This window comes from Melitaea cinxia, chromosome 27 (genome assembly GCF_905220565.1).
Source record: "Melitaea cinxia chromosome 27, ilMelCinx1.1, whole genome shotgun sequence".
NCBI lineage: Eukaryota > Metazoa > Arthropoda > Insecta > Lepidoptera > Nymphalidae > Melitaea > Melitaea cinxia.
The window spans coordinates 7,184,593-7,205,663 of record NC_059420.1 but is presented as its reverse complement, the minus strand read 5'-3'; the positions used below and the strand labels follow the sequence as shown (position 1 = coordinate 7,205,663).

The 21,071-nt window shown below is 34.4% G+C and overlaps 1 protein-coding gene across 1 annotated transcript in view; it reads right to left on the bottom strand.

Moving 5' to 3' along the window:
* Positions 1-21,071, bottom strand: part of LOC123666933 (1-phosphatidylinositol 4,5-bisphosphate phosphodiesterase epsilon-1-like) — a 165,805-nt gene that overhangs the window by 59,753 nt on the left and 84,981 nt on the right. Inside the window, exons 5-6 of the mRNA XM_045600946.1 lie at positions 19,298-19,471; positions 55-153 (exon numbers count right to left, since the gene is read on the bottom strand). Of these exons, the coding sequence (XP_045456902.1) occupies positions 55-153; positions 19,298-19,471 (273 nt within the window). The remainder of the gene's footprint in view (positions 1-54; positions 154-19,297; positions 19,472-21,071) is intronic.

Below are 21,071 nucleotides of genomic sequence, written 5' to 3'. Positions count from 1 at the left end.
GAACCTATTTCTTGTAAATTAACGCGTGTCGAGGCACAGGTCGTTTGTTTATACCTGTTATCTTTTATGGATTCCCTTTTCGCGTCTCTTCTATGCGTTGGCGTGACTGCAACTGAGTGTGTGGTTAGAGACGGCGTAGCTGCCAGTATTTCCCTGTAAAGAAACATTTAAATGAGTAAAGGCAGTAAATAAAAATAATAATAGTTTAAAAAATAACTTTAAAAAACACATTTTCAATAAATAAGTTAATGTATATGTAATTAGTGTATTGTTATCGGTTCGCGACAAGTCTAGAGTTTAAATGAAATCTGAACGTTCGTAGTGGGTCAAAATGAAGTCCAAAGGCGTTGGTTACAAACATACAAACATACAGGTGAAACTAATAAAAATCGTGTAAAAACGTGCATTTAGCAAAATTTAAGCAAATTTTAGCAAATTACTTAGTCACTACAATTATTCGTTGCGTTGCTTTCTGCTCCGGAGGTTGTGAGTTCGATTTCCACACCTAGTCTGGGTGTAATATAAATATTTATTTATATACGTATTATTTACAAGTATGTTTATCGAAAAAAAAAATTGGCTATACCAGTCGGCTGTTACCTATAACACAAGCATTAAGTTACTTAGCTTACTTTAGGAACAGACGACCGTGTGTGTATTGTGTATTTATTATTATTATTATTTCATTATTTATCAATTACGTAACTAAATTCAAAACTTGAATTAAAAAAAAACAAAACATGAGAAGTCTTCAATTAAAATCTAAAAAAATTACAATCGTGATAACTCCCATAGAAGAAGAAATGATCATTTTTCATCATCATCATCGTTTTAGTCTATCGCAGTCCACTGCTGGACATAGGCCTCCACAAGTTCGTGATAAACATCCCAGTTCTCGGCAGTCCCCGCCCAGGCCCCGTCGGCTATAGCCAGGAATAGTGGGACTGCCTGAGGGCTGAAGTGCCTGTGTTGAAATGATTGGTGATAATACCCAAAGTCACCACGCTGGGTTGGTGACCGCAGAGCTGGATTTGTCGCACTGAAAACGCTGCTATCCATCTCCAGACTGTATATTTATAAGCCAGCCAGTGTTATCCCGCCTTCCATCAGCTTCCACTGTTTCATGTTCATAGTGGAAATTTGTTGTCGCCTATTACGACACCCACGGGAAGAGAGGGGGGTGGCTTTATTCTATTCTGCCGTAGCCACACGGCAAAGAAAGTAATCATAGAAACCGTAAAAGATTTAGAATTAATATACAAGAGAAAAGTATTAAAATGTTATATAAGCCACGCAATTAAGTGAAGTTTTTTAATCAATACATATAATAAAAATGTAACAGGTCACTGTCTGTACATTTTAGATATATAAGAAAAAATATTATTGGGACCTTTATCAACGCAAATAAGACCGAAAAAAATGACTGTCAGAATTTTTGTCTGTTTGTCTGTGCGTTTGTGCACGCTAATCTCAGAAACGGCTTATCCGATTTAAATGCAGTTCTTACTAATACACTGTGGTGAGCTTTCACGTAACATTTAATGTTTATTTCATGTCAATCGGTTCATAAATAAAAAAGTTATGCTAATTTAAAGAATCACGTTGAACATGTGAAATCACTATTCCACACGGACGAAGTCGTGAGCACAGCTTAGTCAATAATAAGACCGTTTGTAAAATCTATACCCGGCAACCATATAGGCACATTTACTTCTGTGCACTGTAACTTCTGCATAACTAATGTGATTCGATAGAAAGTTAATTGGTGACGTCATGCCCGTTGCACCCGCTGTTCCAAAATTATTGATGACGTCCTAATACATATATTTTTAATGTTTTTTTATTAATTATATAAATACGTGCAGTGTTGCCTTGGAGTGTTTGTCTGTATGCTTTGATAGTCATAGTCTTCCCTGAAACATCTCGACAGTATCCTAACGCCCGGTTTCCAAAGGCTGATCAACTCAAAAATTAACAAATTATCTGTCAAATCTCTTGTTAAGTATCAAATGAGTTGCTAAAAGCATGGTTAATTATTTAATTTGAATTTTCTGTCAATTGACATAGTGTACTGTGCAGATCAGTGGCTATTAAATTAAACACGTCCGAAGGCTTGAAAATATACTTTATTACTACTCCAATAAATGGATTACATACTATTATATCGTAGGCACACTACACGCCCCATAAAATGAAAAAAAAAAATTCTAAGGTTACATTTTTTTTTTCTTAACTTAAATCAACAATACATATATGTAAATAGTAAGTAATAATTTGTATTATAATACAATATTAGGATTTACACATGACAGAAATTTCGAATAAATTTATATAATATCAAGTGTAGTAAAGTTTTGTACGATTTTTATGTAAAATTTCTTCTTTACCATTTTTCAAAATTTTCACATTTGATGACATGTCTTCTAAAACTTTATAAGGTCCTGAATAAATTGGACAAGTTAATTTATTTCCTGTTACATTCTTAACTAAGATCAAATCATCTTTATTATAAGTTATAGGATTTACATATTTATCAAAAATACATTTTCTATGCTGTTTGCTTCCAATTAAATTTTGTCTAGCATCAAATTGAGATTTTTGCAAACGATATTTTAATTCTTTAGGGTAATTATCTATATTATACAAAGGTTCTATTAAATTATTATTCAATAAATTGCTCGGTAAATTACATTTTTTGCCAAAAACAAGTTCATAAGGTGTATACTTTGTTTCACTATGTACGGTTGTATTGAACGAAAAACACCAATATTGCAACCAATGACTCCAATGTCTAGAATTGTTATCTGTTTGTATTCTCAAAAAAGAATTAAGAGATTTATGAGTATTTTCCAAAGATCCTAAAGATTCGTGGTGATATGCAGTGGATGAAATATGTGTGATATGCAACAACTTGCATACCTCATTCATAGTACTATTCATAAATTCAGTACCACGATCACTTCCAATTTCTCGCGGTACCCCATACCTAAGAATAAAATTTTCTACAAAAGCTCTAGCTACACTAACACTGTCCTTAGTTTCTAAAGGATAAGCTTCTACGTATTTGCTTAATTCGCACTGAACAGTTAATATGTATGAAAAATTATCATAATCTTTCTCTAATGGTCCAACGATATCTAAATAAATTTTATCAAAAGCGCTTTTAGCTGTTGTTGTTATTTCCATAGGTTGTTTAGTTGGTAAGGAGTGCTTTTGCTTTTGACAGCTATCGCATCTTCTTACGAACTTTTTAACATCTTCACACATGTTTGGCCAAAAATAATATCGTTTAATATTATTTAGCATGCGCCTAACGCCTGCATGTCCACTTGTGGGTAGTAAATGAAAATCATTTAAAATCACTCTTCTATCGTTGACGTCATCTACTTTCATTACTCCATTAATAACACAAAGTCGTGGTCCGGACCACTTTGGATTATTATTTATTTCTTTGGTTAACCATTCAATCAATAGATTGTTTTTATTATTTTTTACAATATACAACTCGTCAACATTTATTTTTTTACAAAAAGACTCTAAGCCCCTCACGAATGCGGCTCGCGCAGAACATGATCGGGTGTCTACATCGCTATAGATTGTATACTTTGATGGTAAGTATAAAAATTGTTTATCTTGTATACATACATCATCATGACAACTAGCTTTATATTTTTCGTATCTAAATTCGACTCCCGAGTTTGGTTTTTTAAGCAATTCCACGACATTAGGGTGATCAATCCTGCAATCTGTGGAACTGTTATCGACCAAATCGGTATCTTTACATTCATCGCCTTGCATTCTCTTCATCCGTCTAGTCATTACAGACGCGATATGTTTATTCATCTCTTTCAACTCATCTGATGTCACAACTATGCGAGATAATGCGTCTGCAGCCACATTATTCGCTCCTTTCACGTACTCTATCTTATAATCATACTCTTCTAAACTAAGCCTAAATTTTAATAAACGACTGCTGGGACTGTTTATATTAAACAAATATACTAAAGGTCTGTGATCAGTCCTAATAGTAAAATTTTTACCAAATAAATAGGGTCGGAAGTAACGTACTGACCATACTATAGACAACAATTCTTTTTCTATTGTGGGATAGTTAATTTCAGCCTTGTTAAGTGTGCGACTTGCATATGCTATGGGTAGATTATTTTTATTACACAACATTGAACCGATTGCCACCCCAGACGCGTCAGTGTGTAAAATAAATTCATTATCTTTTGATAAGTCTGGGTATTGTAATATGGGTGGGGATGCAAGACAATTTTTAAGTTTTAAAAATGAGTTTTCACATTCATCCGTCCATACAAACTCAACTCCTTTACGACTTAATTTATTAAGTGGTATGGTGATTTCAGCAAAATTAGGGATAAATTTTCTATAATAGTTGGCAAAGGCAACAAACCGCTTTACTTCATCACTATTACATGGCCTAGGATAATTTTTTATTACTCTTGTTTTTTCAGGATCAGGACTTATACCTTGCGCCGAAACTACATGTCCTAAGTACAATAGCTCTTTTTTTAAGAAAACACATTTTTGTGGATTTAGCTTTAGATTTACCTTTCGTAGTCTTTCTAAAATATCTATTAAATTTTTGTTATGTTGAGCTATATTTCGGCCAAAACATACAAGGTCATCCAGGTATATAAGACATTTTTCATAGTTTAATCCAGACATTGCCACTGTCATTGCTCGACTAAACGCACTAGGACTAGTTTTTAGACCCATTGGCAACCTTTTTAATTGATATTGTTTATCGGTTGTGAATGCGGTTACTTTTCGACTATCTGGATGAAGGCCAAGTTGATAATAAGATTGTGTTAAATCGAGATGACTAAAATATACGGAACCGGATAAAGCGTCTAATATGTCATTGATATTTGGTAAAGGAAATTTGTCGTCTTGTATTCTTTCATTCAACTTTCGATAATCAATTACTATGCGCCACTTCTTATCGCCTAAAGTCTCACTTTTTTTTGGTACAAGAAGAAGGGGACTAGACCATTCACTTTGACTTTCTTCTATTATATCCTCTTCCAACATTTTACTAATCTGACGATCTACTATGGGTTTTAATGATTTTGGTATCCTATACGGTTTACTATAAACTGGCATTACATTATCTTTAAGATGTATAGACTGATTGTATATATTAGTTACTCCTAACTTATCTCCATCAATATAAAATACATCTGAATACTTCGCGCATATATTCTCAATAGATATTCTTTCCTCCTCATTTAAATGATTTAATTCTAATAAGTTGAATAATTTCTTTACTCGATTCGCGTTAACTAAGTTTGGTCTAAAAGAACAAATTTCATAATTACTTAATAAATCAAACGTTGGCGTAAAATAACTTAATTTTACTACGTCATCTCTTGTGTTTAAAATTTTTAACGGTATTTTTCCCTGTTTAGGCGTTACTAATGTACTAGCTAAATAAATTCCATCGCATAATTCTTGTGGTAATATTACGCAATCTTGATTTATATCTGTGTCAATATAATGCAAGGATTCACATCGAGGTGATAGTATTAAATAATTGTTGTAACCAATTTGACCCATCTGTAACTTTATAACAGTAGTTCCGATATTCGTACTAAGTAATAGGGTATTTAATTCAAAATTTAAAATACAGTTATATTTACTTAAAAAATCCTGACCTAGGATTCCGTCGGTTCGACAGGGTAGATTTTCAAATACGTAAAATTTATGCGTTAATTCAATATCATTTACTTTTAACTTTAAATAAACATATCCCTTGGAATGTATGTTGCCACCTATACCTCTGATACAAATTTTCTCAATTTGGAATGGAATGTTAAGCGCGATCAAATTCTCATACTTTACCGCGGACAACGAGGCGCCGGTGTCAATTAACCAATTCTGAGGAACGTCTAATACGCTCATAGTAACAGAGTTAATATTATTACATATTACATTATCTTTATTATGGACGAAAAAAATGATCTGTTTTAATTATATTGCAATTATTTTCCTGAGGGGTTTCCTCAGCCGATTTAATCATATTCATATGATTTTCACGACCTTGAACCCTATGGCCTCGATTAAAAGTATTTGTATTGCTACGGTTCCCGCGACGAGAATATGAACGACCCCTATTGTTAGTACGAGTACTATGACGTGAAAAATTTGTTACCGTACCTCTACCGCGAACTGTAGCCAACGCCGTTGAAGATGAATCGGGGCGTCTGTTATAACTGTTAAAATATCTCTGTCTATAACCACGACTATTATGGTTATTATAAACTGATGACCTACCTCTTGTGTTTCCATAACTCATAACTGTTCCTTCTGGCTGCGCTGATAATTCCTCGTCCATTGCGCCTCTAATTGCGTCTTGTAATGTGACATAATTTCGCGCCGCTATAATAGTACTTATTCGACTATTTCGCAGGCCGTCCGAAAATCTTTTAATAGCATTTTTCTCATTAATAGTTTTCAAAATTTCGTATTTTTGTGAATCGCCGTCGGCCTGAGAAATAGTTAAATCGACAAACATAGATTCAATATCCTTACCAAAGTCTTCTATAGTCCTCCCGCCTTGTTTTGCTCGCTGCAACTGCGATTGGATCGCAGTATCAGACTTTTTTGGTAGTAAAAAAGACTTCATATCCTTTATCAAGTCTGAAATTGATGTATAATTTTGAGACATTCGTAGCTTAGCACTCTCTGACAGCCTAGACTTTAAAATAAAAGTTATTAGGGAGGTTTTTCCGTTTTCATCAATCATATCCGAATACATTTCGATATTACTAATTAATTGCTTTGTGACGTTTTCGTCACCTGTCATAACTGGCAGCAAAGATATTGCAGTTTTTAAATTAAATTTTTCCATGTTGCTAGAGGTGTTTTTACATTCAACGACACTACAATCAGTAGAAATTGAACACAGTTCCTTAATTCTAAGAAAAATATGGTTTATTTGTCCATATGTTAACTCTAAATCTTTTAAATCAGAGGATTTAATTTCCTCCTTAGTTACGCCCTCTTTTATATTCTTAACAATACACAAAAAATAATCATATAACTCATGGGCCTTCTTATATATCCTGCGTCGACCTCCGAAAAGGTCCTAATTTAATAAGATAATTTTTAATTGACTTAAGTTCATTTAAAATACGATCAAGATCTTGAGCCATTAACAATCATATATTATTATATTATAATGGTATATATTAATGGTATTATCATAATGGTATTTATATAAACACAAACTAGTTTTAAATAAATAAGCTAAATAAAATAAGGATTACAGTCCACTAAATATTTTCATACCTCCTTATGCGCACTGAACTACACATTATAAAAGCACCTTTATATGTATTACGCAATATAAAAAAAAAGAAAACGCACTTCACAAATTCACTAATCACTTGCTACTTGCTGGGTCCGCTGGGCTGGGTCAAAAGCTCGCATACATGGGACGTTCCGGTCTTGTCTACCAAAATTCCTCGAACTTCTAAACGTCGTTGCAAATAATTCTTGTCTTATCCATCGCGTATGGCATTTTTTATATAATTTGTAAACGTAGTAAATTAATATAATGCCACTCAAAATAGTGAAAATAGTTAAAATGATAGTATGGTACCCCAAATTCCAGTGCAACATTTGTACATCGTTTCCACTGTTTGAGTTAGAACCGGCTGCGTTCTGGTTTAAAAACACTTCTTCTTTATTCTGGGTTGATTGGCACATTTTTATTAAATATTGTTTGCAGCTTTAATATAATTGCGCAATTGCACTCGATAGCACAATCTAATTCTTTGCACTGTGACACGAGCATTGTTTTTTATTAGTCACTCCACGTAAGGTAAGGTATGCGGTGCCCGAGCGCGCTGATCTCCTGTTACAGGCAGGGTCGCCATGTACTGTGCAGATCAGTGGCTATTAAATTAAACACGTCCGAAGGCTTGAAAATATACTTTATTACTACTCCAATAAATGGATTACATACTATTATATCGTAGGCACACTACAATAGCTATCAAATTTGAATCTGGAATCGTATGTTAACTGCCATTTTGGGTTTCTGAAATGCGAATTTAGCTAGAAACATTGATCAAACGTCTGTCAAATACTCGGTTTACTAATCGGTGTTTAACGGCGAATTGACTTAAGGAAAACAATTATTTTCTACGTGAAACTACATTTTGTTTCTTTAAACATATTTAAACATATTTATAACCAAGTGTTATATATGTAATATATGTTTTTTCTTATAATAGTCTAACATTTTGGTTTTTTTTTTGTTGTTTGTTGTAGGCTACAGGTCTATTACTATCACCAAGATACTGGTCCAAGTTCAATAAAATGAAAACACTTCTGAACGGTTATCTCTATTACTGGCACATTTTAATTGTTAAGTTTTAAATTTTATTAGTAAAAATATATAAATAATAAGGAATTTAAAACGCATTTTGACGCCGCGTTGGCGCAACGGTTATAGCCATGGATTGTACCTGTTGCGCTGGTGGTTGCGGGTTCGATCCCCGCACATGACAAACATTTGTATTGGCCATACAGGTGTTTGCGTAGTCTGGGTGTTTGTGCAGTCCTTGTGGGTCTCCCCGCCGTGCCTCGGAGAGCACGCTAAGCCGTCGGTCCCGGTTGTTATCATGTACATCTGATAGTTACTCATAGTAGGGAATATATCCGCCAACCCACATTGGAGCAGCGTGGTGGATTAAGCTCTGATCCTTCTCCTACACGGGGAAAGAGGCCTTTGCCCAGTAGTGGGATATTACAGGCAGAAACGTAAGCGTAAGGAATTTAAAATAAAAGGTCATAAAAAATTATTTGTTTAATTTTTGAGCATAAAGATTAGATAGTTACATGAGAACTTTTGACCGTGTGGACCGATTTCGACAAATTTTTTTTAATCGAAAGGTGGTGTGTGTCAATTGGTCCTATTTAAATTTATTTGAGATCTAACAACTACTTTTCGAGTTATATCTAATAATGCGTTTTTACTTGACGCTTTTTTCGTCGACCTACGTTGTATTATACCGCATAACTTTCTACTGGATGTACCGATTTTAATAATTTTTTTTGTTGGAAAGGAGATATCCCTAGTTTAGTAACATCGTAAGGAAACCAGGATCTGATGATGGGATCCCAGAGAAATCGAGGAAAACTCTTGAAAATCCGCAATAACTTTTTACTGGGTGTACCGATTTTGATAATTCTTTTTTTGTTGGAAAGAAGATATCCTTAGTTTAGTATCATGATAAGGAAACCAGGATTTGATGATGGGATCCCAGATAAGTCGAGGGAAACTCTTTAAAATCGGCAATAACTTTTTACTGGGTGTACCGATTTTGATAATTTTTAATTTAATCGAAAGCTGATGTTTGTCATGTGGTCACATATAAATTTTATTGAGATCTGATTACTACTTTTTGAGTAATCTTCGATAACGCGTAGTTACTTGACTATTTTTTCGTCGATCTACGTTGTATTACTCGTCAATGTAATTGAAGTCGGTTTTTTTTTCGTTTGCGAGCAAACACAATTATTTTATAATATATTTTTTAAAATGTATTATTGTTTTTAGGAAATATTTTTTTTTGTATCTTCATTAGATGTCTATATGATGCTTTATTGGATGTATCAATATTATCAGATGTATTAGTAACATCACAACTATGTTACATGACCATATGTTACAAACTGAATGTAAAATAAAACTAATCGTAGATTAGATAATTTTGCTGTGAATAACGTTACAGCAACTTAAATTGATTTGACAGCCGTGCTAAACCTAACAGTCGTTTATCAGACCTATAATTTGACAAACGTTTCAGAAACCAGGCATCAGTCTTACAAAATTTCATTCTTGAATTCGCTTCTGTTATCACTTATGTAACCTTAACACATCAAACAAACGCAAATATTATGAAACAACAGAGCCTAAGTCAATCATTCGAGCCAGCCATTTGTCTATGTCAAACTTGGGTAATAACCCCCCCCCCGCTGGGGGTAATTACCCCCATGTCAACGCCCGAGAATAAACTGTTGTAATTAAAAAATAACACACAGAGATGGGTCCACTCGACCGTGTCTACGTGTGATTAATATTTTTATGGAGTTGATGCAACCACTTTATTTGTTTGTATGTCAGAAAATATATGTCAATATAAGTGTGAGAATTGTGTATAATCTGTAATTGTAACGTACACATTTTTGAAAACATTTTTTTCCATCAACCGACTTCAAATAAGGATGGGGGTATTAATTTGATTGTTTATTTTCATACTTATTATCTCACAAATTTTTACTTTATTAAATAAACGTACTCTTTAGGTTGTCAATAAAATAATTAACTTCAATTAATATCGATAAGTAATAATATGAAAAAAATCATCAATCACTCCTCAAGTCTTATCTAAATTTAAATAAGACAACACGATAAGTACCATAATTCGATTAGAAAAAGAATCATCAAAATCGCTACACCCAACAAAAAGTTATAAGATAGCATATAAAAAATACACTTGAATTGGGAACCTCCTTTATTAAATGGATTGAAAGTTCACGAATATTCTAGAATATTTTTACTACAAATTTAAGTTCCCCATAACTTGTAGTATCACAAGACTCTAAGCTACCATTAATTGCGACTTTCTCATTATGTACTAACTTGGAATTCTTGTTGTGACAGCGTGACCTAACAATCACTTAAATGTACACGCGTGTTAAAAACGGTTTGAACCAAATTTAAAATTTCTTAAGACAAAAGTCTTCGAGCAATGCGTCCTACCCGTCTTAACATACGGAGCCGATACGTGGACATTGACGAAGGAACTGGTCCACAAGTTTGAAAAAAGTGGAGGCTCTCATTTCTACATTTTTTTAAATTTTAATTTGTGTTACATCGTAATAATTTTAGTGGGTGTACCGATTTTGGTGATTCTTTTTTAATCGATAGATGGTGCTTGACGCGTGCTCACATTTAACTTTGATCGAGACCTGAGTTTTGATAATCTATGTTTAGTGATGTGTATTGTATTGTATTGTATTGTATTTATTAATTATTATAAAAAAAAAAAATACAAATTAATTTAAATTAAATGTAGGTAGTAGCATCTCAGTATAATTCAACGTTAGGTACATATTTCACTGAGCTCATTGTCAGTGCATATGTCTATAGCAGTGGTTTAGGGTAATTATATTCCAGCTTTAAGCAAACACTAAACTTTTTAGATATTTAACATACTAAACAAACATTAAGCTTTTAGTAAGCTTTTGGTACATTCCCCAAACACATATTTCCAATCTCGGGCTGTTCATTTTAAGCAGGATATGCCTGGTCTGCTCTACCAAAATGTGTCTGAGCTTTCGTGCTTTGTATGATGTATATTTGGGATATTAATTGTGTTTGCAGGCAAACGAAGAAAAACCGACTTCAATTATATCGACAAGTAATACAACGTAGGTAGAAAAAATAGTCAAGTAAATACGCATTATCAAAGATTACTCCAAAAGCTGTAATCAGATCTGGATGAAATTTAAATGTAACCACATGATAAATATCGGCTTTCCATGAAATTAAAAATCATTAAAATCGGTACACCCAGTAAAAAGTTATGCGGATTTTCGAGAGTTTCCCTCGATTTCTCTGGGATTCCATCATCAGATCCTGGTTTCCTTATCATGGTACCAAACTAAGAATATCTCCTTTCCAATAAAAATAGGATTTATTAAAATCAGTTCATAAACGACGGAGTTATCCTCGAACTTACATAATATATATATATATATATATATATATACATATATATATATATATATATATATGGTCGAATTGAGTAACCTCCTCCTTTTTTTGAAGTTAGTTAATAGATAATTCATAATCATTCGCTTAGACCGAATATAAAATCATCATATCAAAAATTTCGATCTAGCGAGTACATCGTTCCATAGCTTAATTGGCTAGGCACCGACACGGTCAGTAGGAGATGCAGGTTCGATCCCCGCTGGAACGGTCAATTATTGATATGATATTAAAAAAATGTTTATAATTCATAAAAATTATTCCGGTACGAAATTCTCCAGGTCAGCTCGTATGAAATAAATTTAGTTTAAGCTTTAACCTACTTTGATGAGAATAAGCGTTCAAATGGTAATGCGTCTTTATATACATTAGCGAAATTAAAAACATGCGGTAGATATATTAAAGAATATTTCTTTCATTTTAATTTATTTTAATTTATATTAAAAACCTCGTAATTATCAAGTGAATAAGGATTAAAATGTAAATTAATATCTGTAATTGGCCTCACTTCCCTAACTCGGTCTTTTCAATTTCATTTTATTACACAACTGCTGATTGCGGAAAAACGAGATGTCTGGCGCAAATTAGGGGAGGCCTATGTCCAGCAGTGGACTGCGATAGGTTGAACTGACTGACTGACTTTAATTTGGAAAATTTCACTTAAATCGACTCGTTCTTTCGGAGATTAGCCCTTCGAAACATCGTGATACGATATCTATACACATAAATAAAATTGCCGTGTCTGTTTGTAAAAATAACCGCTTTTTACTAAATGCATATAGATGCATACACGGTACATATACCAAAATATTTTTTTTTTATAATTTTTGTCGATCTATCTATCTGTCTGTTTGTTCTGGCTAATCTCTGAAACGGCTGGATCGATTTTGACGGGACTTTCACTGACAGATAGCTGATATTATAAGGAGTAACTTAGGCTACTTTTATCTAAGAAATTTATTTTTTTTATAACTGCGAACTCTGAGAACTCTGAACAATAACTTTTTTATTAAATTCCATTTAGGCGAAGTCGCGGGCATAGCTAGTATAAACACTTTCCGCTGGCAACTTCGTTACATGGATTACACAATTACGTCAGTTCCGTTTCCTCCCGTTAAAATATGGCCTATGTCACTCAGTGATAACGTGACATTCTCCTGCTGAAAGACTTTTTAATAGAGTTTATAGATTACAAACAAAGATTTTTTCTATCTGTTTTCTTTATAATGTTAGCGTAAATGTAATGAATTTTATTGTTCCAAATTTGAATTTTTTTTCGACATACATAACTTCAAAAAACCGCTTTTGTTTAATTTATTTATCAATGATGTTTTAGCTATGTTTAATAACTCTAATATATAACCGTACTCAGTTGGCTGCGACAGAAGCTGATGGAAATATTATAATTTTTTTTCTGTCCTTTTATTTACATGCTGGCCTTTTTTTGTAAAGTTGGAATTGGCTAATCGAAATTATTAATATTATAGTGTATTTGTTTTGTATCTTTTATATTTTTAAAATACCTTAAATTTTTTATTATTTCTCTCCAAATTATTTTGCTAATGTGTTACTGTTATAATTATTAATGGAAACTTGTTTGAAAAATGTGTTAGTGGTATGTTGTGTATGAATATACTATTGATTTTGATGGTTTCCCAAAAAAAAAAAAGGCACAGCACAAGATGGCGACGTGGTTAAGTTATAAAATTTATTAAAATTTACAACCTTACATTTAAAATCGAAAAACGATAGAGTAAATAATTTAAAATGTAATTTAAAAATATTATTAAAATATATTTTACATAATTAAGTATAAAAATATATATGATTAAGACATACACATACAGTCGTCTGTTCCTAAGGTGGGCAAAATAACGCCTGTGTTACAGTTAACTGTCACTGATATATTTTTATACAATGTTTACAAAAAAAAACATGACGCTGTAACATACACGTGAAACGGAACTCCTTAAAAGATGTAAACAAAAAAAAAAAACAAAAATTTCTTTTTAAATATCCTAAAAAGCGACATTTTCGTTATTACAATACTTTTATAACACAAAGAAGCGAAAATGGAACCGCGTCGCGTCTCTTTTAAAAGACTTCTTTTAAAAGATATATTTTTTGTCTTTGCATGTTAATCTATACTTTCACTTTATGAAACGAGCGTATAGTCTGCCTGATGGTAAGCGCTAAGCGGTTATTTATTTATTTATTTTAGGACAACTTAATTACGTGTGCAGCAGTCAGGGGAAGTCTCCTGGGGGGATTGGGGATTGGGTCGGCAACGCGCTTGCGATGCTTCTGGTGTTGCAGGTGTCTATAAGCTACGGCAATCGCTTACCATCAGGTGAGCCGTACGCTTGTTTGCCGACCTAGTGACATAAAAAAAAGTCAGGAGGTCGAAAAAAACCGAATAATTTATAAATATTTATTAATACTAAATTCGTACAATTATTTTTAAGAGTATTATATTTTTAAGACTACATTATTCGAAGTGGGAATAAAAAGTGTTCGAAATAATTATACAATTAATAAAGTTAAAAATTAGAACAATGGGGCATTGAAAGGCTAATACGGAGAACTCGGCCAAAACGGAAAACTCATGAGGCGATCGCCTGGGAACATTCCATCTGTTTGGTACGTCAGCATATTCGTGAGATCGTGGTTCCGTAACTACTTACAAAACATGGGCAAAACACATGAGTTCACGTTATTTTTGGCGTAAACTTGTGGAGGCCTATGTCCAGCAGTGGATTGTATAGGCTGTAATGATTACAAAACATACACTATTACAGATTTTACAAAAATGTTTACAACAATTTGTTGAGTGTTGTTTTATTTACAAGTTGCCAAGTTTACTATTACCTATAGATGCCTTTAACACCAGGAACATTGTAAGCGCGTTGGTGACCTTACCTTCGACCCCTCCAGGTACTCTCTACCTAATTCACCACAGGTACACAGCACTAGAACACAAACTATTACTCGAGGGTAGTATTATTTGACTGTTGTAAGGTTGAGGTATCCACCATATAGTTCTATAAAATAGTTTAAATGAAAATAGAGTTACTGCGGAGTTATATTTTATTTATTTATTTATTTTGGGAGGAACAACAGCTAATAAATACAATGTACAAAATTATATAGAAGTAAAAAGCTACCAATAGTTCCCCACTGGTAGTCACAGAATATTAAAAAGAAAACTTACGCTAAATATAAGCCGTTGTAACAAAAACACGTATAGATTACAAAATGTGGTTAGTGAAATGATGTAACCAGAGTTAGGTGGAGTCAAACTTTAGATACAATATATATTATCTATATATTAATATATATTCCAATTCATCTCTATATAATCTACATTCCAAATCGGTGGCGGTTTCAATTTATAACTAAAAACGAGTGTGCTTTAGACCACACGACTGAAGTAAGACTTCTTTAGTAATTCGCACCTCTCTCTCCGTTCGCCTCGGTCACGCATTCACCAGCTTACTTCTCAATTCAAGCGCGCATTAAGAAGTTTTACATCAACGATTAATTAATTAAAACAAATATAATTTCAATCTGTAAAACGACGATTTGAAGGTGCTTTTGAAGTCTATTTGAATTAAGTCATTATTGACTTTCATAGAGTCACATAAATCTTCTAAAGAAGAAAAAAAAATATTCAAAAGTTTGTTACGCTACACAAAAAAAAGAAAATTACCTATAACGAGTTGTAATCGTGAAAATTTATGACAGAAATATATTCATGCAAACGACTCTTGAATGTGAGAACGACTCTCGTTCAATTTTGTACGTTTTTAAACTTTACGTCTCACAATTTAAGGTTCAAAACACGAAAATGTGGTGAGATCCACTTAAAACAATCTGGGCCAAGATCAAGCTACGCGTCCTATTTTCGAAGGTAACACTTTAACCAACTTTACAGAATGGTTTATAATTACTTTAAAATGTTGTTACAGAAGTTATTAATACAAGCGAGAGGTATTTAATTGAACCACATACCTACGTAACATTGTTTATCAGATACTAAGCGAACACGGCGATCCTTGTATTACTTGAACCTTAATTTTGTAAATGAATCAGTATCTGGTATCTTAGATACACGAAACGTAACTGGCTATGTATGTATGTAATGTATGTATGTATGTATGTGTATGTATGTATATAACGGTCACCAACCCGCCTGCCTAGCGTGGTGACTATGGGCAAAACACATGAGTTCACGTTATTTTTGGCGTAAACTTGTGGAGGCCTATGTCCAGCAGTGCACTGTATAGGCTGTAATGATGATGAATGATGAACTGGCTATGAGAGAAATTGAGAAAGAAAATGTGTGCTCGCACCTCTCTGGGAAGAGCTCTTGCTCCGTTCACCTCACCCAATCACACTTTTCGTAACGCTCTCGTCACGCATCAAATTTTAGTAAACTGAAGCACATAACTTTATGTGGTTCAGTTTAATGCTGCAAATGTGAACTGTAGTTTTACACAATATAGCCTATATACCATATTTTATAAATGAAAAAAAAAATAATGACCATATGTGGGGCACAATATCTTTTTAACCCCCCCCCCCATTCAAAAACCATATAACATTCCCAGCAATTTTTTGGTTTTGCAGACTATTTGAAGCCCCTTTGTGAGTAGCGCCCCGGGCATGATGCCCCTTCCCCCCCTTTGCTATTCCACTGAACTACGTAGAACCTCCGGTCACGGTTATCATGATATCTGTTACGATTCGTTACAATTGAAACGGAAATTAAACTGGAAAAAATATATTAAACCCGTAGATTAACTTAACCAATTAAGATCTCGTCTCCTTTACAGGAGGGGCATAAATATAAATAAATAAAATAAATTTTATTCTTAATCAAATACTGCTTACGTTAGATAAAATTCAATAAAATTCAATCCTAATAATAAAATACAAAACTTTACACAAAAAAAAAAATGAATTTGTGATGTCACCAATCGGACGCCCACTCAGTATTGTGGAGACGATTGCCCCAACACTGATTTTCAGTGAGCACCGAGATGACGGCATATAGTTAGAAGTAATAATGTCTGAACGTAGCACATTTTTTTTTTATATCACTAGGTCGGCAAACAAGCGTACGGCTTACCTGATAGTAAGCGATTACCGTAGCTTATAGATGCCTGCAACACCAGAAGCATCGCAAGCGCGTTGCCGACCCAATCCCCAATCCCCCCAGGAGCTCTGGTCACCTTACTCACCAACAGGAACACAATACTGCCTGAAAACAGTATTATTTAGCTGTGATCTTCTGTAAGGTCGAGGTACTACCCCAGTCGGGCTGCTCCATATTTTGAGCATGAAATTCCTGCTGTGCCCTACCGCACATACGCTACTGCTTCAGAGATGGCGCTACTAGTTATTCCCACAAGTAAGTAATTCGCTGTACTTTGATACGCTAAGTTAGATTATATTTACAAGAGTAATTTAAGTGATATTTGTATTTCACTATTATTTTTACCACGTTACAATATCAGTCAGTCAGTTCAGCCTATCGCAGTCCACTGCTGGCACCGGACATACCAGTTTTCCGCAATCCTCGTCCAGCTTACACCGGGAATCTACGCTACAATATATGAAATAAAAATCCCGAATACCCTTCGTACACTACCCACCTTTAGTCTCTATACCCTTAGTCTCTAGATCTACTGGCTCGAATTGAAAGATTTATTTTGTGTTTGAGTGTCCATTTACTAAGGAAGACTATAGGCTATATAATATTCCAATTGACGAAAGTAAAGCCGAGGGGCACAGCTAGTTAATAATAAAACGGCTAACCCATTAAAGTTTGTCAAATAATTTAACTTAGTATACAAAGGCTAAAATAGAATACCGGATTTCGTTCCGTTTTCAGAAAAATAAGCCTATATGAGCATCTCCCATTCGTCAGTCGCGACCTGGTACCAGGCCCTTAAAATACCGGGTCGCAATATTCCCATCATTACAGCCTTTACAGTCCACCGCTGGACATAGGCCTCCACAAGTTCACGCCAAAAATAACGTGAACTCATGTGTTTTGCCCATAGTCACCACGCTGGGCAGGCGGGTTGGTGACCACAGGGCTAGCTTTGTCGCACCGAAGACGCTACTGCCCGTCTTCGGCCTTTGTATTTCAAAGCCAGCAGTTGGATGGTTATCCCACCACCGGTAGGCTTTTTAAGTTCCAAGGTGGTAGCGGAACTGTGTTATCCATTAGTCGCCTCTTACGACACCCACGGGAAGAGAGGGGGTGGCTATATTCTTTAGTACCGTAGCCACACAGTAATTCCCATAAGTAATATTCCCACCTTGTTTAAAAAAATAATACCTGCTATTGATTTTTACTATTAATAAATGTGTATTATTATACCTAATGGAACCAGCTTGGGTCTAAAAGTAATAAGTGGGTCACGAAGGGGCAGTGTGAAAATTACCGGGCCATGGCAGAACAATGTTTGGGTAACACTGGCCTATATCAATTACAGATAATACAGGCCTGCTGAAATCAATCTTATGACCTCATAGTATGGTGGTACATCAAGGTGTCCATTTGTACTATATAAATGGTCGATATTTATACTAATATTATTAATTTGAAGATTTTGTTTGTCTGAACGCGCTAATTTAAGTAACTATTTTAACTTAAAAAAATATTTCTGTGTTGGATAGTCCAGTCATCGAAATAGGCTATAGGCTAATAAAATTGACCAGCCCGTTGGCGCAATTTGTAGTGGCCCTGCTTTCTGTGCCGCGGGTTGCGGGTTCGATTCTCGCCTGAGTCTGATGTAATATAATATTTGTATTTATATATGTATTGTTTCTATGTATATTTATCAAAAACAATATATATAGTTATAATAGTCGGCTGTCGCCTGTAACACTTGTTGTAACGTTTGTGGATAAAAAAAATAATTAAAGGTTCACAATCAACGACCTCCACTAGGATCTTCTCCTGTTTCAGAGGTCCGAAAACACAAAATACATAAGCACAAACGCCCAGACCACGACATACATCTATATGGCCAAGACAAATGTTTGTCATGAACGGTGATTGAACCCGCGTCCGCAAGCGTAACAGGCAGCCGTCACATTACTGCGGCAATGTGTCTTTATATTATATTTTAGTGTTTTTTTAATGCCAATAGTTTATTAAACATTATATATATTTACAATTCACAACTTAAGAACTAAATATTTACAGATAGTTTTGGTACAAATCATGTCCACGTGGAATTGTGCCAAGAATGCTGGCAGCATTTCCCCGTTGAATCGCTATGCCGATTCTCTGGGCAAAAAATGCACCAGCCCTCTTGTCACCAGTGGAGGCAATAAGGCGAGGTGTTATCTCATTTAAAAAAAATTTTAGCACTTTTAGTGTATATATTTTAGTTTCTATTTTGCCTCGAATTAATGCAGACGAAATCGTATGGTACACTTAGTATAATACACAACTAAACATACCTTAATTCCCTTAGAAAGGCCCCAAAAAACGGTATCAGTCTGCACTCCGGCATGGCCAGCGCTCGTCCTAGCGCCCTCTCGTATTCAGCTGAGAGCAACGCCGCGGAGAGAAAGTCCAGGGTCGGTAGCGGTTCCTCAGATATGCTCAGCCAGAACGACTTTAGCTTGTGCGACCTGGTGAAAGAAATTTATCATTACTTGCCATTGTACTTCACAGTCTGTAAATATATTTTTTAAATGTGTTTATTGTTTAAAATGTAGTTGTGGTGTACAATAAAGTATAAATAAATAAATAAATAAATTAATTTTAGGATTTTTGATACAGGACTGGACAAGTTAAGGCTATGTCAAATCGATCTCTCTTAGTAAATAATCTTTGAAACTACTGGACTGATTTTAAAATAAAAAAAATTAAATAAAATATATACGAAGTTCGCCATGTCTGCTTGTATAAGTAGGGAATTAATAATTGAATTATTGATTGCGGTAAGTACTGATGAATGTTCCAAGTAAATTTTTGGAACGAAGTTCCTTATCAAAAATGTCCGCAATGTTAAAAAAAAGCCCAAGGTTTTTATGTAGGTATAGTAATTAATAAATACATAAATATCTTATAACATACACACACGGTCGTCTGTTCCTATGGTAAGCAACTTGATGCTTGTGTTACAGGTAACAGCCGACTGTTATAACTATTTTTTTTTGATAAATATACAGAGAATCGAGTCCGCAACCCGCAGAACAGAAAGCAGGGGTAACAAATTGCGCCAACGGGCTAGTCGCGTCATAGTCTATGTATGATTACAGTGTCTAATGTATAGTCTGCGTGATGACTGTTGTTATTATTGTAGTTTGATATTATTATTATAGCATTCGATAATTATTATAATTATATTTTTATAATCATTGTAAATAAAATAAAGGTGTTAAGAATAATTTGTAAAGTAATTTTCTTGATTTTTATCGATAAAAAAATCACAATAAAAATAGAACTTGAAATTAATATTTTATAAGGAACTTCGTTCCTATCTGGTGTCCCACGATACCACACGGTTTTCTGATTCATCTCACGTTCAGTACTACAAAACATTGTGAGGAAAGCGTGTCTCGAGAGATTATAGTCATGTTTATTCACTTTTTTATTCGACCTTTCGTTGCGTCGCACCGTGATGGTACATTTATTTTTGTAAAATAAGAGATATTAGGTGTGGGCTGAATGAGGATTGCGGATAACCGGAATGTCTGGCGCGAACTTGGGGAAGCCTATGTCCAGCAGTGGATTGCAATAGGTTGAAATGATGACGATGATGATGATGGAAAAGGTTAAAAGTATAATGTAACATAATCTTTTCAGTCATCATCACTGCTGGACCTTCACAAGTTCGCACCAAAAATGGCGTGAACTCATATGTGTTGCCCGTAGTCACCACGCTGGGCTTCAAAGCTGTATTTCAAAGCCAGCAGTTGGATGGTTATCCCGCCATCGGTCGGCTATATAAGTTCCAAGGTGGTAGTGGAACTGTGTTATCCCTTAGTCGCCTCATACGACACCCACGGAAAGAGAGGGGGTGGCTATGTTCTTTAATGCCGTAGCCACACAGCTAACTTTTTCATTAAAATATGCAAACGTATCAATTATTCTGTTAGTGTCAACACTGTACTCCGCTACGCAGCGTCAGCATACCCATATTTCTATGTATAATTATCACGATCGAGCCAGTAAGCCTATTGAGCATAGGCCTCGTAGGGGATAGATCGGAGCTTAAGCTACCAC